The 18783-nt window shown below is 40.7% G+C and overlaps 1 protein-coding gene across 1 annotated transcript; it reads right to left on the bottom strand.

Annotated features, from left to right (window-relative positions):
• LOC308280132 (ly6/PLAUR domain-containing protein 6-like) lies at positions 1-5640 on the bottom strand (the record flags this gene model as incomplete). The annotated part of the gene is made up of 4 exons (XM_080720395.1): positions 1-183; positions 815-945; positions 2421-2519; positions 5523-5640. The coding sequence occupies 4 exons, from the start codon at positions 5638-5640 to the stop codon at positions 1-3; spliced, it is 531 nt and encodes a 176-aa protein (XP_080576521.1).
• Between the last annotated feature and the right edge of the window lie 13143 nt (positions 5641-18783).

The following is an 18783-nucleotide window of genomic DNA, read 5'->3' as shown; positions in this document are numbered from 1 at the left end:
TCACGCGTGCCTCGCTGTGATGACACCGATGATGACATAGCTGAAGGTTTCAGGAAATAGCCGTCTGGTGGCGGAGCGCCCGGAGGAGCTGACCAGAGGAGAGCTGGTGGAGAACACAGCGCTTCTCTGGCTTCGAGGCGCCCGCAGGTTACAGATGTTGCCCTCGCAACAGGAAGTGCAGACCTGGGTTCAAAAAGGTTTTTAACATTCAGTTTAAAGCAGTGGCGTAGCCAGGATTTACCAACTGGCTAGGCCTGGAACAAGTGGGTGGGCACAGATGTGAGCTTGTACATCGGCTGTTTTAAAATAGCGAACATTTAAAAAGGGACATAATACAGTCATTTGTCATGAAAGTGGACTTCCCAAGCAAAATGGAGACGTTTTAATTTTAAAAATGGCTTCATAATTGACTAAACTATGATCAAATCAAACTGTGGTGTCTTTCTTTGCTTCCTAGATAGCCGCGCATCCCCGCGCCGCACCGCTCCGTGAATGTTTTCGTTATTTTTGGGTGGGCACAAAAACTAAATGGGTGGGACTAGGCCTAGTCAGGCCCACCCGTGGCTACGCCGCTGGTTTAAAGGGACTACACCATGAATTTCACATTTTTCATTTTTTGGTCTTCCCGGTGTCTCTTCCAGACCCGTCAAAACCCAATTCATTAACTCTAAGCCTTGCCTTTCATTTCAGTGATTTTCTGAATGGGCGTATCTGAACGGTACTCTTTTGAAATCTTCCCACAGCCTAGGTAGGCAGTGGGAAGACTAGAGATTTGCTTTGATTTATTGTTTTTAAACCAATCCATGGGTTGTACCTTTTGGCCGTGTTCAGTGGTGTTGGTACATCCAGTGAGCTGACAGTCCTTCATGGCAACGCATCGCTTGGTCACAGACATGCTGTCCCCAACTATATCCATTACATGCAAGGTGTAACAGTAACTGGTCCCTGCAAGAGATATCAAATGCACATACTGTAGTGGTACACTCTCTCATATTATGTTCTTCTACAGCAGTGGTTCTCAACCTGTGGGTCGGGACCCCCAGGGAGGTCCCCAAATTATTTTGGGGGTCCCCAGATGATGTACAACATTGTTTTCTCACTCAACAGTAAACAAACCAACATAAAGTTTAAGTGTATAGTGGGTATATGCACATTTCTAAAGTTACAGTTTAAGGACTTTGTAATAACTTTAAAATGACACATTAAACATTGGCCAAATTGTCAAATATTAGAGGCAGAAAATGTGAAAATAGCCGATCTACATGCTCACAACGCCTCGCAACGTGAGCATGTAGATCGGTTATTTTCACAATAGAATTTTGTTATACAAAATATAATGCCTAAACTCTTAGAGCTCGTCAGGGTGGGGGTTCCCCAGTTAAAATATGATTATTTTGGGGGTCGCGGCCTGAAAAGGTTGAGAACCACTGTTGAGAACCAACCTACGGTACAATGGAACTCTGTTCTGTATGTAGTATGTCTGGTTCAGTAAAAGGCCCCTGTACTGTATATTCTTTGTGGAACCATTAATGTTCTTTTTACCCCCATATATGGTTCTGTGTAAGTCTCTTAAATCACTGGAACAGGCAGCATTGATAGTGTAGTGGTTAAGACCACAAAGGAGATACAACCACAATATTATACTGCTGTGAACAGTGGGGTAAAGTAACTAAGTACATTTACTCAAGTACTTCAAGTACTGTATTCAGGTACAATTTTTAGGTTATTTTACTTTACTGGCGTACATCCAAAGTTCTGTACTTTTACTTCTACTCCACTCCATCTCAGAGGAAAATATTGTACTTTTACTCCACTACACTTACAAACTTTGGTTACTACTGTAGTTACTTTGTAGATTTTGATTATTATTAAAAATAAAAAAAGCACTTAAGCCCTATATATATTTTGGCCATTTGAAAATAGCAGATCTACAAACACAATGCGTCATGATGTGACACACTCTGACACATTGTGAGCTTGTAGATCGGCTATTTTCAAAATATTTGTATTTGAAATGGGACATTCTGCACAATGAGTACTTTTACTTTTGTTCATTAAATACATTTTCATATCAATATTTTTGTGCTTTTACACAAATACAATTTGAATTCTGGACTTTTACTTGTAACAGAGTATTTCTACATTGCAACATTGATACTTTTACTTTAGTAAAAAAAAGTACTTTTCTCACCACTGGCTGTGAATTAAATCTAGGAAAAAGACACCTGCTACTGCCACCTGATCTTTGATGTGCCTTCACAGAGAATATTGCGAATAGCTTGAAGTCGGGTCATTAAATAGGGAGTTGAAGTTGAGTCATTAAAATGGAAAACATCTACTGTCTCTTCACTGGCACATGCAGTATAAAGGATGAACATGATGAATGTGAGAAATATTAAGTCTGTATGTAAGTAGCCTACCTTTTGGGCAGTATGTGTCCGGTGCCCAGCGATTACACTCATAGTTGTCTGCAGCATCTTGACACGTGAAGCATTTAAAGCCACCAGGATGAGGTGTGGCTGCAGAGCACAGACAGAGACACACCGAGACAACCGCACTATTAATACATTCACCTGCAGTTTGGTACTATTTGGGGGATTTTTTTGTGTAAAGATATATTGTTATAAACTCAGTGGTAGCATTATCCTTTATAGTTTATTGTTATTTTTCCCTGAAATCAGGATACAGTCGGGTCCAGTATTGAATGAATCCCTGGCAAGGTCCCCACTCTTATACAAATTTGGTCTACAGTATATGGAGGTATTGTATTTGGCTAACGTTATTCCATATATGGAACTTTTTTAAGCACCATATGGACTCCCCCCAACACCCACCCCGACCTACAGTAAGCAACAGACTGAGTCAAAAGGCCTTTTCAATTGCAGCCCCAGTGCATAAAAGGGATGCAAATTGAACAATTAACATCCAATTATGGCTGCATTATTTACCCAAGTGACAACGTCGATTGACCAAGTTCTCACGTAATGAAAATATGCTAATGTTCTCCAAAGGGGAACATAAAAGGTCAAGTGCACCAATAGACTGCATTCATTGACGCACCGAGGACCATCTGCGGGCATCGAACATGGAGTTGTTTAGCTTTCCCATTGGCAAGGATTATGTAGTGGGAATCAGACCGACGGTCAGCCGAGACAGCTACAGGTCCCAGGGTCAGACACACTTCACATAATTAGACAAAGCTTGTTAGTCACGGTAGGAATGGTACTCAGAGGACAACTCCAGTTCACGTCAACGTGGATGCGTTTATATGCATGCATAGCATGTTCATGTGCATGCCCAGGGGTGTCGCGCCAAATTCTGGGCCCTGGGTACAAGGATTCACTGCGGGCCCCCCATGAATGTTCTTCATAGGGGGAGGGGGTTTAACCCATTTAGACTGGGAATGCATTATTACGCATTATTTAGTGCTTCAACTATTGAAAAATAGCAGATATACAAGCTCACAGCGCAGCACCAAGTGCCGCGCTGCGAGCTTGTAGATCTGCTATTTTTGAAAAAACGTGAACATTTGTGCAAGGTTTTTTGAAAAACCTATGTCCCACTCTCCCCCCCCCCCCCCCCCCCCTTGTGACGCCCCTGTGCCTGCCACACACTTGTCTCAATCACCTCAATCACACCATGTGTGTGTGTGCAATGTGCATGCACAATTGCACATAGACAATGAGTATGTTTTGGATATGTGTAGTGATGGACCCCAAAGCTGTGTGTGTGTGTGTGTGTGTGTGTGTGTGTGTGTGTGTGTGTGTGTGTGTGTGTGTGTGTGTGTGTGTGTGTGTGTGTGTGTGTGTGTGTGTGTGTGTGTGTGTGTGTGTGTGTGTGTGTGTGTGTGTGTGTGTGCGCGTGCGCGCAGTATGTGCACATGCGTGCATGTGTTTATGTGGTAATACAGTTCACATCTTTCTCCAACTGATAGTGCAGGCGTTTCGGGCAGTATTTTGATGGAATCGTGCACTTTATGAAAGAAGCATGAAATTTGGCACACAGTTAGAACATGCCATATGGAACATTTTTGGCTATAGGGGCATCGCAGATTTGTCTTGGGAAACTTGTGGGAGCCAATCAAAGTTGGGCTCTCATAGACTTTACTATAGAGTAAAATAATACAAAAAATAAATATGCTTTAAGTAGCATGTGAGGGGTCAAACTAGGTGTTTTTCGGGATTCTGAATCCAATGCAAACATTTATTTTGCAGGAAAACCATTCCTTGGGCTAAAAACGGACCCCATATAAGTGATAAAAGTATGGTTTAGTGATGAGTCATCACTTTTCAACAGTTTTGTGGTGGCCGTTTCTCGGAAAGGAATGTTTTTCGTGCAAAACAAATGCTTGCATTGGATTCAGAATCCCGAAAAACACCTGGTTTGACCCCTCACATGCTACTTAAAGCATATTTATTTTTTGTATTATTTTACTCTATAGTAAAGTCTATGAGAGCCCAACTTTGATTGGCTCCCACAAGTTTCCCAAGACAAATCTGCGATGCCCCTATAGCCAAAAATGTTCCATATGGCATGTTCTAACTGTGTGCCAAATTTCATGCTTCTTTCATAAAGTGCACGATTTTTGCCTGAAACACTCCCACTATGAGCTTTTGTTGCATAAAGTTGTTGCTATCTGAAAGTGCCATAGAGTCACAAACATCTGTAGGTGCCTCCTGCAAGTTATCTTTTGTGCAGTGTTGACATTTTGGCCTTAAAGATGGGGTGCCATGATTTCTTTCCCCCCTACAACATAATCTTCGGGTATTTTGATTACAGATCCTTCTCGAAAAATTTGAATATTGTTTGAAAAAGCATGGCAGATGCCATAGCACCCCAAGTCATAACCGACTTCGTAAACTTCCCACTGGACTTCAAGCAACTCTGACTTCAGAAGGCTGACATTTCTCTATTATAAATCCTTGTTTTGAGTGGTCTCGTGTAATATTGTAGTGTTTTGAAATATGGACTTTTGATATTCATGAGATGTATGCCATAAAAAAAATCTAATTTTTAACAAAAAAAGTAGAAGTATAAGAATAATTCACTGAATGTCCAATATATCTAGAATATATGAAAGTTTCAAGAAATATATGAAAATTTACTTTTACACAATATTACATTTTTTTGAGAAGGATCTGTATACTTGGAGGAAGATTTCTTTTTCTTCAAAAAAGAGTACAGAAAGTTTTAAAATTATGTTTTTATGTGGCCACACCCACCTGCAGGTGGGTGTTGACCCAGCTGAAGTTAGCCTAACCTACAGTGTTGAATGGTAAAAAGTGGAGGGAATGATATTATGATGTCATTATATTAGTGTAATTAATTTGGGCCTTTTGACTCAGAGGCTTTCAGGAAGAAACCAAAATTACACAGGGAAGACATATTTGCATATTATAACCACACCTGGGAGTCTGTTAGAGTAATGTTAACTCCATACACACAAACAAAACAGAAAAAGTACAAAACTATGGCACCACCTCTTTAAGAATAATACAGGGGTGATCTAAACTATTACTTACTTGATGGATGCAGGGCCACAATGTCCTTTATGGTGAAGTCCCGTGATTGGGCCATTTTCAGCCAATCAGCAATGCTGGTCAGCAGTAGGACCCAGGCCACCATTGGCCAGGTCTCCATCGTTCCTCCACATGCAGGTACCTGATTGGTCAGTGGGACACTGTGTAGACAAAAGTTAGGCCTACAGGTCAGGTTTCTGGAATCTATGTACAATGCAGCCATTATTTAGTCACATGCTCTTCCCACTGAGCAATAGACGTCTATTAGACGTTGGTCTAAAATTGGTCTAATAGAGGTATAGATTTGAACGTTTTTTAGACATCTAAGCTTAGACTAGACGTTGATTAGACGTTATTTCAACGGCTATATATAGACGCGGTCTATTTATATACGTCTATTAGACGTCTAAAATATAGACTGTCTATATATAGACGCCTATTAGACGTCTAATCAACGTCTAGTCTAAGCTTAGACGTCTAAACAACGTTCAAATCTAGACGTATATTAGACGTATTTTAGACGAGCTTTTAGACGTTTATTAGATGTCTAATAGACCGAAAAATGTTTAGGGGGTTGTTAATACTTTTCTTTGGTTCAATATTTATAAAACCCACAGACACACTTAACCACTTTTACTTTTACTTTTGCTAGTGTTACTTTTGTGACAGTAGCATGATGAACTAGGCTATTCATTTAGGAAAAAGCATAAAATGTTGAAACATTGAGATACGAAGTTTCTGCCCGACCGCAAATATATCCTGAAGCTGATGCACTGTACATACATTCATATTCATTGTTGATAAAACTGTACGTACATATTTTCAATATTTAGTAGTGATCCTGTAGATGTGTATTTATTCATATAAATATATAAGTCACCATTTTATTATATTCTTATTTAGTTTTAGTTTTTCACTGTTATCTGTACCTGTGTTTCACCCTTACTGCGGTTGCTGCTACAGTATGACTCTCTCAGCACTGTTCCTCTTGCCAGGCTGTCATTAAAACAAACATCTTTTAAATATGGAATGTAATAAAAGAAATGTGAATTAAAAGTGGAGGTCCAGTACACTACTGTAGCTAGCGGTCAACTGGCAAGCCAGAAATGCAAGGCTGTAGGGAGGTATAAACCCATGTAAAGGTGATCTGCTGTGTCATGCTGTGAGCTCACTTCCTTAAAGGTCATGAGGAAGCTCATAGGCTGTAATTAATAATGAATACAAACAATTATTATTGCAAAATGAAGAAGCAGGCAATAAAGGTGGAAAAACAGTGCATAAAAATATATATATTCTACTTCTATACAAAAAGAAACACAGAAGTGTTTTAAGAGATTCTCAACCACAAACCTGGCATACACACAGACATGTATCTGAACATAAAGCACTATTCTAGTCTCCTTTGCCTTGGGGGGATAGGTCAATGTTTTTCCTTCTCTTTTTACTGTCTTTATTCACCCCTCTTTCTCACAACATACTTCATTCATGTGGAAAATAAACTCACATCAGCTGATGTCACAGTTCTTGTGACTCCATCAACCTTTAGTGGACAATGTCAGTTGGTTATAAAGACCCACTTTGCTTCCACGCTGGTGCTTCATTTATGGTTCATATAGAGCCGCTGCCCCATAAATGTGACCTCCAGTGATGGAGCATGAGAGAAGCAGATCTAGGGCATCTATTGCCCATGACCCTGGAATCACAGACTCGGCTGTTTTCAATGTGTAGGCATTTATCCGGGCCTATTGTTTCTGATGGTACTGTCAAGCAGAAGAAAATGTGAATCGTGCTGCTGAGAAAGCCGAGAGATTAGTATAGTCCTACTGTTGTGCAAGTAATGTTATGGTTAATAAGCTTCTTATAAGGACTAATGCTTGTTAATAGGATGTCTGTCTGAAGTACCAAAATCCTCTACTGTGAAGGTATAGCAGGTGCGTAGGCGAAGCACATTATGAAGGAAAAACAACAAAAGCACCGAAACTGAAATGTTGCCCCTAATGAAGTTCTTCTTGTACTGTGCAAGTCAGGCAGTGTGCAGGTGCTTCTGTTGTTTAGAAATAGGCATAGGAAATGTGTGAAAATAGGTTACTGATTCAGGTTTTGGTCATTCAAAATGGACTTAGTTATGACATGAATCCTAGCATCCCTATACTGGGGTGAGAATTGCAGATCTACAGGCTCGCAAAGCTATATGTTTTGCAAGCGGATCTCAGTCAACTAAGTATTATAAGCTAGAAATGAAACGGTTTACTGTTTTCAGAAATTCTTTGTATAAACTATTTTGTGTTAAAGGTTGGATTTTAAGACTGGTTTCATCATAGGATGAATGGAAATAATACTTCAAGGTTAACCGACCACAAAGCTCAGAATCACCAGATAAAGATGATGGACAATATTATACAGTATGGACTTAGGTTACATTATGCCCAGGAGGTTATACAACCCAAGATTCTACCAAGTTCAACATGTCTTTAAAGATTTTTTGCCTTATTGATAGGACAGTAGACTGACAGAAAATGGGGGGAGAGATGGGGAGTGACGCGGAAGAGGTTGCCCAGATCGGGAATCAAACCGGCGATGCTGCCAGGCATCCATGCCTATGTGGCAATGCCTAAGTGGTCTGCGCCTGGACAAGTAGGCCAGCGGGCGTCCCACGTTCAACATGTCTTTAAAACATAGTGTACATGTCAGTGAAGAGAATGCTCCACTCAGCAGAAATAGGAAAAGGTTAAGGATGATTTAAAACAGGAGTGTTTCATCCTGAGGCTGGAGAGAATAGGCCTATCCCTTCAAGATAGTACAGATTACACTAACGATTTTCGGACATTGTCTTCAGACTTTAATAGAGGATACAAGAAACCCAATTATACCTTAGTATGGATCAATATTTGGTGCGGCCTTAGATAAGTGGGTAGAGAGGACGCCCAGGATTACGATGGTCACGAGACTCGCCCAGCCTGTGTTGAAGACACTTAACCTCTAAGTGCTCTAAGGTGCAGTATTAATGGAATCCACTGCTCCCGATAGGTAGGATGGGTACATGCAGAGGAAATTCCAGGTATGTGCAAGTGTTCTTGATAAATACAACAACTAAAGGGGAGTAGGAAACCCTAAAAATGCCTCATACGAGTCATAGTGGCTAAAATGCTTTTCATTTGACTTTTATATTCGGGACGGGATATTCAGGCAAACCTACGTCGCACTGCTGATCCGACCAATACTGTATGTCTGAATCATAGTATCGGGGGCTTTGCCAGAGTACACATTGTACCCGTCTGTTTCTCTTTTGTGCCCATAATATGGGATATATGGAGATGTCTCTTTCTGTCTGTGTACCTATGTCCCTTTTATGCCTATATACAGTATGGAGATCTCCTTATGAGTCAATCCTTGTCCCTTTTTTGCCCAAATGAGATTCCTGATGTCTGCCCAAATAAGATTCCTGATGTCATCAGTATATGCCCATTTATGGGCATGCCCCCTTTTGTACCCATATATGCAGCTGACTCGTAGTTTGTGTATATTTATGTTGTCATAAGTGGCATTTCCATAAAAAAAAAACTTTTTTTTCTTAATGCGTATTTCTGATAATTCGCTTCCCTAATTCGATTAAGTTTATGGAAACGCCACTATAGTGACGTGGCTGTAGTTTGTTTATGGCCGCCCGCCCGCCTTCCCATTTGCCAATTTTAGTATAGGATTATGGTGCTCTGAGCGGTGCTAACCGCTCCTACATCTGGCTTTGTCAATTTATATGTACGTATGCCCCACACTTGGCTCATTGGCCAAGCTTAGCGGGACGCTTAATGAAAGTAACTCAAAAAGTACCACTCCCTTCACTGGGTGTGATTTTTTATTTACTTTTGCAGACATCAGTTCTGTTTTCACACCTGTGTTCTGAATCGGCATACTACTGTGTATAGGATATATCTTATTATTCTTCCTGCATCAGCATGACCTATAGCTATGGGATACATAATAAGGTTGAGGTTTCTGGTTCAAACATAAGGTTATGACAATCCTACAGTATATATGCATTATATACAGTACATTATGGGAGGACTTCTGCTGTCCAAAAATGACAATGATTTGATAGCTCAATTAAATAATACCCTTCCACTGACAGAACTGAATCTGGCCTGTTGTGCAGTGATGGAATAGCGCAAGCCTTATTAGCTTTCCCTGTGAATTGTTATTCTCCTCTCCATTTAGTGTAGGGTTTTTTTTTTTAAACCCGCTTTAACATCCATTAATCTATGGTTTGAATGAAAGTCCTTGGTTAAATTAATTTCCTAGTTTGCATCTATAGGCCTGGCTAACCACAGATCCTCTGGGATTACTAAACTCTTAAGTGGCCGGGTTTTGCACATGAATTGAGAGTGGAGTAGAATTATGTAACATCAAACAAGTTTACGTTTAGATTAACCTACCTAATTCTATTTTAATTGGATTGTATTCCACACACCCCAAGGCCCATGTGCTAGCTGTAAGGATGAAAATGCATGTTTTCTTTGCATTAAGCACGCTCCAATTAAAGAAGCAACCATACCAGCCTGCTATGTACAGCACAGTGCACTTACAGGTCAAACGCACAGCAGCAGGATGTTTCCTGTAAAGAATAGCACACTACACAGAGGTAGAAAAATGTCTTTGGCCTCACCCAGATGACTGTCTTAACCACTTTAGTCCTACAGTATATACACTTAGCTGACCGAGGTCCCCAAGGGCTCTATACTATATATACTTATATAATAATAATAATAATAGTAATTCAAATAAATAAATCTAGGAAACCAAAAACTAAGGGACCCATAAAAATCTGTCTATGACTAGGAATGGGACGATATGAAAATTTCATATCACGATTATTGTGACAAAAGAAATCGCGATTTGCGATATTATCACGATAATCAAAATCCATTATCCTGGGGCGGAACATTTGACAAAAAATAGCAGATCTGCAAGCTCACAACGCGCTGCGTTGCGACGCGGTGTGAGCTTGTATATCGGCAATATTTTGGCGAAGACATTTGATAGAGAGTGGAAAAAGAGACTGCCAGGCATCCTGTATCAAGTACGTATATTATAAGTACCTTTTACCAATTTGAAAGGGGTTAAGTGGTACCGGTTATGCAGCTTGGCAAATAAAAGGTGAATTGATGCCAGTGCATGACGGAGGACAATATCATGATAAATTAAATCTCCACGATACGATTATCGTGAGTGTTTTTTATCACAATAAAAGATAATATCGCTTGTCGTCCCATTCCTATCTACGACCCACAAATGGGTCCCGGCCCACTGTTTGGGAAACAGTGGCCTACTTCCTCTTGACGACGCCCTACTTTGCAGGGGTACTTGATGAGGCTTATTGCTATGGCTACGGAACAGGATGATGTGATCTGCATCAAACTAACACCCCATGGACTTATTTCCTTTGCACATTTGACACAGAAGAGGCATGGCATTGCAATGAATGGAAGAGTCTATTCTATGGTTTTATATTTCTACGCTTATAGTAGGCTAGAGCAAGTGTGTCATCATGAGTAGATCTACTGCATCATGGTAAATATTTTACTTTCATTAGACACAACACAATGTATCAAAATGCGATCGTATGTTTTCGGTGTATGAGTGTAAATTAAGCATTAGGCTACTGACCAAACTATCCCAAGGGAAACAAATTCTATTCCATCATTAACAACATTATCAACGGAGGTGCATTTGCATAACTGCACCACTTTCACTGTTATAATGTAACAGCTATGCTGAACATCACACACAATTCCCAGTATGTCTTGTTATTTTAGCTGGCCGCAATTACTGTATGTCATTTGGATAGTGAACCAAGCATTATTCTTTTGCAGCTGCAAACATCCTAGAATCGACTGGAATTAAAAATGCAAAGTAAATCCATTATTGTTAACCTAGCTGAAAAAAAGAGCATAATAAATTGGTGTTTCATTTTATTCAAGCTGCACTCTCCTGTCCCATGTGCCAAAACACAGTGGTACAATAAAAAGAAATCATGGCCATTATGAGATGTCTTGTGGAACCCTGGGCATTTTTACATAGATTTTTCCACTCGACAATAAACTCATCTGTCATCGATCCAAAAATTACCTTGAAAATTGCATTCCTTATAAACTGGGCCCATGGGGGGGTTTGTTTGAATAAAAAAGTAGTAACTCTGTGATCTGTGAGGTTGATCTTTTTCTTTTGATCGTGTTTGGCAGGAAATTACAGGTAGGCTAATTATTGGGTATAAGGATACAAATGTTGATGGGGGAGGTTGCAGAAAACACATCCTCACTCAAACAGTCACATGCACGGCCACTAAAAGCATTCACATGCACAAAAACACATGCGTCTTGGTGACATCTGCCCAGACTCACACACGTAATCTCTCCCTAAAAACTAAAAATGTCTTTGGCACACTAACCACTAATCATTGTTCAGCGTCACAGAGGAGAGATTTGAGTGCCAATATTGTTCTCATTTCAACAGCTCTATCAGGGACAAATTTAAACCTAGAACACCCGGTCTGATAGACTGTTATGGGTCCCCAGGGCCAGAGATGGCACAGGTATACACAGCTATAAATGTATTTCATATCACCTAAAATCTGAATCATTTTGAAAAGGTTTTACATAGAGATGTTGTATATTTTGCTGGACTATAATAAATGCAGGAGATTTATGATCAGAGGACAACAGCATTAAATCCCACTCAGGGGCGCCCACTGGCCTTGTGGTCTAGGCACATGCCACATAGGCTCTGATGCCTGACAGCGTCTTGCGGGTTTGAGTCCTGACGAAAGGATCCATCTCAATGTAACAGAACGTAAGCGGAGATGAGGCCTTTAGGTCAACTGCAATAACTTGAGATTCACATGCCTGTATGTAATCTGATCAGGGTTGGAGAAGATTAAATGTATTAAACTGATGGTGCACATCTTGGAGCTAAACAAGTGTTAGTCATACAGTGTCCAAATAATTAGATAGGCTATGATATCTGGGATACAATTATTGAAAAGTGGTTAAGGACTGCCCCCTCAGACAAAAGAAAGTGACAGATATATGAACGGGACAAACACAGGGATCCTTACCAACCACAGACTTACTACCCAGTGTCTAATAGTGTCTAGAGCAGTGCTAATACGGACATGTAAAATTGTCCATTTAGAATCACCTCAAGGATCCTCGTGGGTCCTGGACTCCACTTTGAGATCCACGTAGAGGATTGCCCAGCCAATCAGTTGCTTACCTGTACTTGGATATGCTTGTGATTCAGACCACCCATCACTAGAATTGATGACCTCTTGAGTCTAGGCTTGTGTCAGTCGTCATGGCTTTTTGGAACACAATACAGCCCCAAAAGGCAATTATACATTTGTCACAAACTGATGTCAACTGTCTGTAAATCTAATGGGTTATCATTTTAATAGGATAATGCTTTTACCATTATTAGAGCCAATAACTGATTCTGATTCTGATAGGCTCTATTCCTCTACCTGGATCTCAAAGTGGAGTCGAGGACCCACAGGGTTCCTTGAGGGGATTCTAAATGGACCCTTTTACATGTCTGTACTGTATTCGCACTGCTCTAGATGCTAGATTAGAAGCTGGCTTGAGCATAACACAACCAGCAATTGCTTAAGAGCAGTTGATAAATGGTAATGAATGTGTATATTGTAACCAAGTGATTGAGTGTGACGCAGGCCGCGCTCTGAGGTGAATGTTCAAGCTTCATTCACTTGCCTGATGTGCAGGTCACGCAGCCCAATGGGTCAGAGCGCTGCTTAATCTTTCAGCCACTTATTAAAGAGTGATAACACAGCAAACAGGAAGCGTTTTGTGGTGTGCTGACACTGCTGCACAGACCAGGCACGTGCACACATAGACATGAAAGGGGGCTTGAGCCCCTGCCCTTTTAACAGTCTGTAAAAAGTGCCCTGTCAAGACCATGAATGCCCTCTTTCCATGCTGTACCTGAAGGCAGCATTTAAGAGAATTGCCTTGTCCAAACTCTCCTGAACTTGAATGCAGCATCTTATGTTGAAAGAATTTCCCTCACTGTGTAGAAATCCATGCTGTACACCACATCTCCAGTATAGCCTTTTTACTGCTTAGTTTAGTGTGGTATAGAGTAACGAAAATAGCCGACCTCCAAGCTCACAACTTGTCGCATCACGACGCATTATGAGCTTGGAGGTCTGCTATTTTCGATATTTTCACTAAAAGGCCCTTTTACAAATTTCAGCCCCTGCCTCTCTAAAATTCTCTGCACGTCCCTGCTAGAAACCACATCTCTTACTTCAGGTCTTAAGTACCTGGAGAGTAGAGTGGACTCAACCCCTCCTTTTCATTTTGCACACACGGTGCGAGTGGAATCAATGGTAACTCTGTCCTCCCTCCTGATCCACCTCTAATTCCCGGGATCGAGGGGATGAGATGGGGGATCGGTATGAGGACAGTTGAATTGTCTCCGTTGTAATGAGCCAGGTTCAATAACAGCAAAGTATTAAGGATGTTAAAAAAAAAGCTTTTTTAAGCAATGCACATGCATTCATCAAATTCCTCTGAGCAGGAACGCTCGGATTATCACATGCCATAGGACTGTAATGACATATAGTAATAGCCTACATCAAAACGGTGCAGCACTTGAGATCAGCTCTCGTACTTGGGCGGTTTAATAGATGCTGATTCTTGACTGTGGTTCAATTTGCTGCGGGCTGAGAAGGGGTGGCAGGGAGGGGATTACAGATGGCACGATGCCACGCTGTTGCAGCTGGAGAGGTTTTCATCCCACTGATTCCCACACAGCGTTCAGTCAACAGCAGCCAATCCAGGAGTCCTAGTATAAAGGCCACGCAGCAGGTCTAATAGAATCTAAAGGCCAGTCCCCTTCTGCTCTACGGATTTGTATGATAATATATTGATCAGATGTTTTGATTATATGCTTGTATTTGTGTCAAAATAGTGACAACTACCTTGTTTTAGTTTTGCCTTTAAATGTATGTTTAGATGGTAGGACAAGTGAGTTGTTTGATGGTATTGTTTTTCTTAGATAAAGAATGTGTGCTCCACTATTAAGACTACACGGCACGCATGTTCATTTAATTCTGAGAGGGTAAATTGTCATCCTCTCAAAGTTGGCAGTAAGGGTGTGTGTGTGTGTGCGTGCGTGCGTGCGTGCGTGCGTGCGTGCGTGCGTGCGTCCGTATGTGTGTGTGTGCTTACCCTCACTGACCATACACATAATTTTTTATATGTTAAAGTTTCCACTGAATTGGTGCTTGGTCTACCTATTACTACACCATTACAAATTAATACTTGGACTGTGTGTGTGTGTGTGTGTGTGTGTGTGTGTGTGTGTGTGTGTGTGTGTGTGTGTGTGTGTGTGTGTGTGTGTGTGTGTGTGTGTGTGTGTGTGTGTGTGTGTGTGTGTGTGTACAATAGGCCTACTTGCTCGCCCCCCCTTCAAGCGCAAACATGCAACTTAACCAAACAATATAATTAACCTAACCAATGAACCTAGTCACCCAATTAACATAAACAATCAATTAACAAACCAAACACCCAACAAATTAATGCAGGTACAAACCAGGCTACTGAGCAGGAAGGGGGAAAAAAACTAATTTTCTACACTGGGTTAATTAGAAAAGAGTGTATAATGTAGCAGAGGCCTGAAGGTTATTGTGTTAGTTTTGTAGAGCAGGGATTTTGTTCTAATTGTAGCAAACTTCATTAATCTAGCTCTGAATTAACACATTTTCCAAAATAGGTTGTTTTTATTTCTTCCTAAATATCCTGTAAAAGAATCCTGTAGCAATAGTTTCAAACTCTTATGACATGCATTCTTCTCATGTTCACCAACTGTATAGGACGTATTGACACAGCTCAACTTAAAGTCACAAAATATTCACATTTACTTACCTAGACTGCGTACGACTTTAATAAATCTGCAGGAGAATGAAAAGTATTCCACGTCAGTGTTGTCTGGAGCTGTATTAGGCCTACGGTGGAAAAACTTCCTCCTGCAGACCTTGTAATTGTGTTACTACGGTTGGAGCGTTCTGCCCACCCCAAGCATGTGAACGTAGCCTATAAGCCTACCCACCCATAATGAGCACCGCCCATTCCATAGGCCAGTGGAGTGTCCAAACAATTCAGTTCAGTCACCCGTGACACCCGTGATTATTATACATTGAGAAGTCAAAAAAGCACGCACATCTTCTAAAAACTTTCCGGGTGCAGAACTAAAAAAACATACCAAGTAGAAAGAAGGAGGCTCGCACACCGTCAATAGCTCCCAGGCATAAATTTATTGCAACGTTTCGACCACTAAAGGTCTTCGTCAGGCATGACATACATTATTATAGAAATAGCTTGAAATGAGATATTTCCTGTCAGGTAGGCTTGTAGAAAGGTTATAGGCTAAGTGAGATGAATTACTTATGATGATCTTATTATGTAAATCCACCCACACATCCATACATCTCATACATGTAGGTCTAGGTTACCGTACATGCGTGTGTGTGTGGGGGTGGGTGGGTGGGTGCGTGCGTGCGTGTGCATGTTATGCAGCACCAACCCTATGTTTAGTTACAGGTTGTATGTTTTGTATGTAATTACAGAACCCTCATAGAAGTCATGTTTTGCAACAGTCTGACAACTGTGCCACTACAAATCTCTGTGATGGGTTGAGCTACAATGTGCAAAATGACCCGTGTAATACAGTTTACAATGTGAGCCCTTCAAGATGTGGTTTGAAGAGGCAAAAGGCGATCCTCTGGAATGTTCGGTATGTATGTGGATCTTTACTGTAAACCCAAGTTCATTCGTGTTTTTCCACGCATAGAGGAATCTGACTGAAAATGGTCAACAATGTTATGTGTTGTAGTTCAACAGTTCATTTTAAAGTACCCATACTGTCTGCTACTGATCCATGTATTAATCATGTTTTTGATATATAAAGTGGACAGGCGCCGGGGGTCCTGCATGGAGGGGACCTCCTGATTTCTAGATGGCCTCTTTACCATGGCCGCCCTAACTATAACTGTAACAAATAATTGAATGGATTGGACAATGATAAGAACCACTGCCTACAATTAAATGAAGTGAAGTATCTTATGGAAACTTTTGTGCGGCAAAAGTGGAAACCTATAAGAACTGGACTCCAATATTCTTTAAATGGCAGAAATTACAGTGACTCGAGGCTTCCAAGTTGTTGCAGAAATCTTCACTGAGAAGCTTTCAAGCGAGTATCGTATTTGGAGCATTTTCATTTGGGCTTTTACAGTCATGTCATCAACATGCATCTGTCCCATTTAGCGCCACCATCAGGCCGATTTTTGCAAAACACATCTTTGGACACTGCTCCTACAGATTTTTGCCTAAAATCACGCAAAGCGGTACACATCATCTCTAGAGTCATGTAATCAACATGCATCTGTCCCATTTAGCGCCCACCATCAGGCTGATTTTAGCAAAAACCCATTTTTGGACACTGCTCCTACAGATTTCGCCCTAAAATCATGCAAAGCGGTACACACTATCTCTAAAGTCATGTCATCAACGTGGATCTGTCCCAATTCCCATATTCCCTCCTGATTGGCTACCATTGCCTTCTAAAGTTTGTGTATGCGACCCGACGGTCGCTTATCTCCCGATTAGGGAGCCTTACTGGTTTCTATATCTCACCTGCACAAACCACTATTATCTTGTTGCTTAATTTGCTGTTGTAAAATGTAAAACATCTCAGCAATGGAACACACATCTATTTACTTGAGGACACTCTGAACTTTACACCATGCACTTGTATGGAGTCCTCAGACGGCCTGTCATCAGGATGGGAGGGGAGGAGAGGGTGGGGGGGTTGCAGTTAAATCGACACAAATGGCAATATCTGTCTGAAGTGCAGTCAAACTCAAAGTGCACACCAAATTGCCTTTTCTCCTCTGTGGTGCAGTGAATAAGATACATATATATTCAAAAGTCTAAGTTGAAAGCAATTCTGCACACTGGTTAACTCCAGCATTGAAATGTTCTGTTTTCTAATATATTTCAGTGCAGAGGTAGCCAGTGTGTGCAGGAATTAATTTCTTCTTTGAAAGCAATGTTTTTTCCCCCACCTTCACCAATCTTTTATTATTAACTTTCAAAGGAAATCACATGGCTTTGTAAAAAAATCTTCAGTATAGTAGACCTAATCATTTTTATGGCACTCATGTGAAATGAGTTTATAAACTGAAAACAATATCCAGGTCATTCATCGGATATTCTCTCCTTTCGTATCCTACTAGGGCATTCACGAATAGTGATATTTAGTTTTTGAATTATTCAACCTTAAAGTATTCGAATAGTCGAATATTCGACAGGACTGGCCAAACTGTCAAATATTAATTAAGCAAGAGGCGAACATTGTGAAAATAGCCGATCTACATGCTCACAACGCCTCGCAGCGCGAGGCGTTGTGAGCATATAGATCTGCTATTTTCACAATATTTATCTGCGGAACCGAGTCACATTAAATGTAATACCTACAATTCCAAGTGCTTGTCAGGGTGGGGGTCCCCTGTTCAAATATGTTTATTTTGGGGGTCACAGCCTAAAAAGGTTTGAGAACCCCTGGTATAGATCATTAACACACTCATCCACCAGGGGCATTGACAACTAATTCTTATGACTTCCTATCCAAGCTTTATAAACTATATATTTTTTAAAGAGAAAACAATACAAAAATAAAAATAAGCGAATATTCGACTTCGGTGAACAACGTCGAATAGTGACTTTGATATTTGAATTTTCAAATATTTGGTGAATGCCCTATCCTGTACGTTTCATACTTTGTGTGTATTGTGTTGTGTCCAATTTGTTTTATTATGACTGTTGCATTACTTGACTTCAAGCACTTGGTAAGATATTGCTCTGAAAAGTGATTCATAAATAAATGCTTATACTTTCTTGTCTACTTATGAAAGACAACCCCAAGACTTTTATCTTCAGTGAAAGCTGTGCTGCTCCTGAGGCAAAATGCTGGAAGCCGTAACGACATACTGACTAATTAGAACAGGGACGTGCTGGGCCCCTGATTCAGCCCGGGAAAAAGAGTTGGAGAGGCCCTCATTGTGCGATCTCTCAGGGAGAGAGATCTCTCTCTATAGCACTGCTGCTGCTACTCAAAGTGACAAGCCAGTGGGCCAATTACATGAGTTATATTTCATCGTTGTCAGGTGGAAACCTTGTATGTCCAAAACCGT

The sequence above is a fragment of the Nannobrachium achirus genome, assembly GCF_963921795.1.
Source record: "Nannobrachium achirus genome assembly, chromosome: 24".
In the NCBI taxonomy this organism is placed as follows: Eukaryota; Metazoa; Chordata; class Actinopteri; order Myctophiformes; family Myctophidae; genus Nannobrachium; species Nannobrachium achirus.
This window is presented reverse-complemented; position numbering and strand designations above follow the sequence as displayed.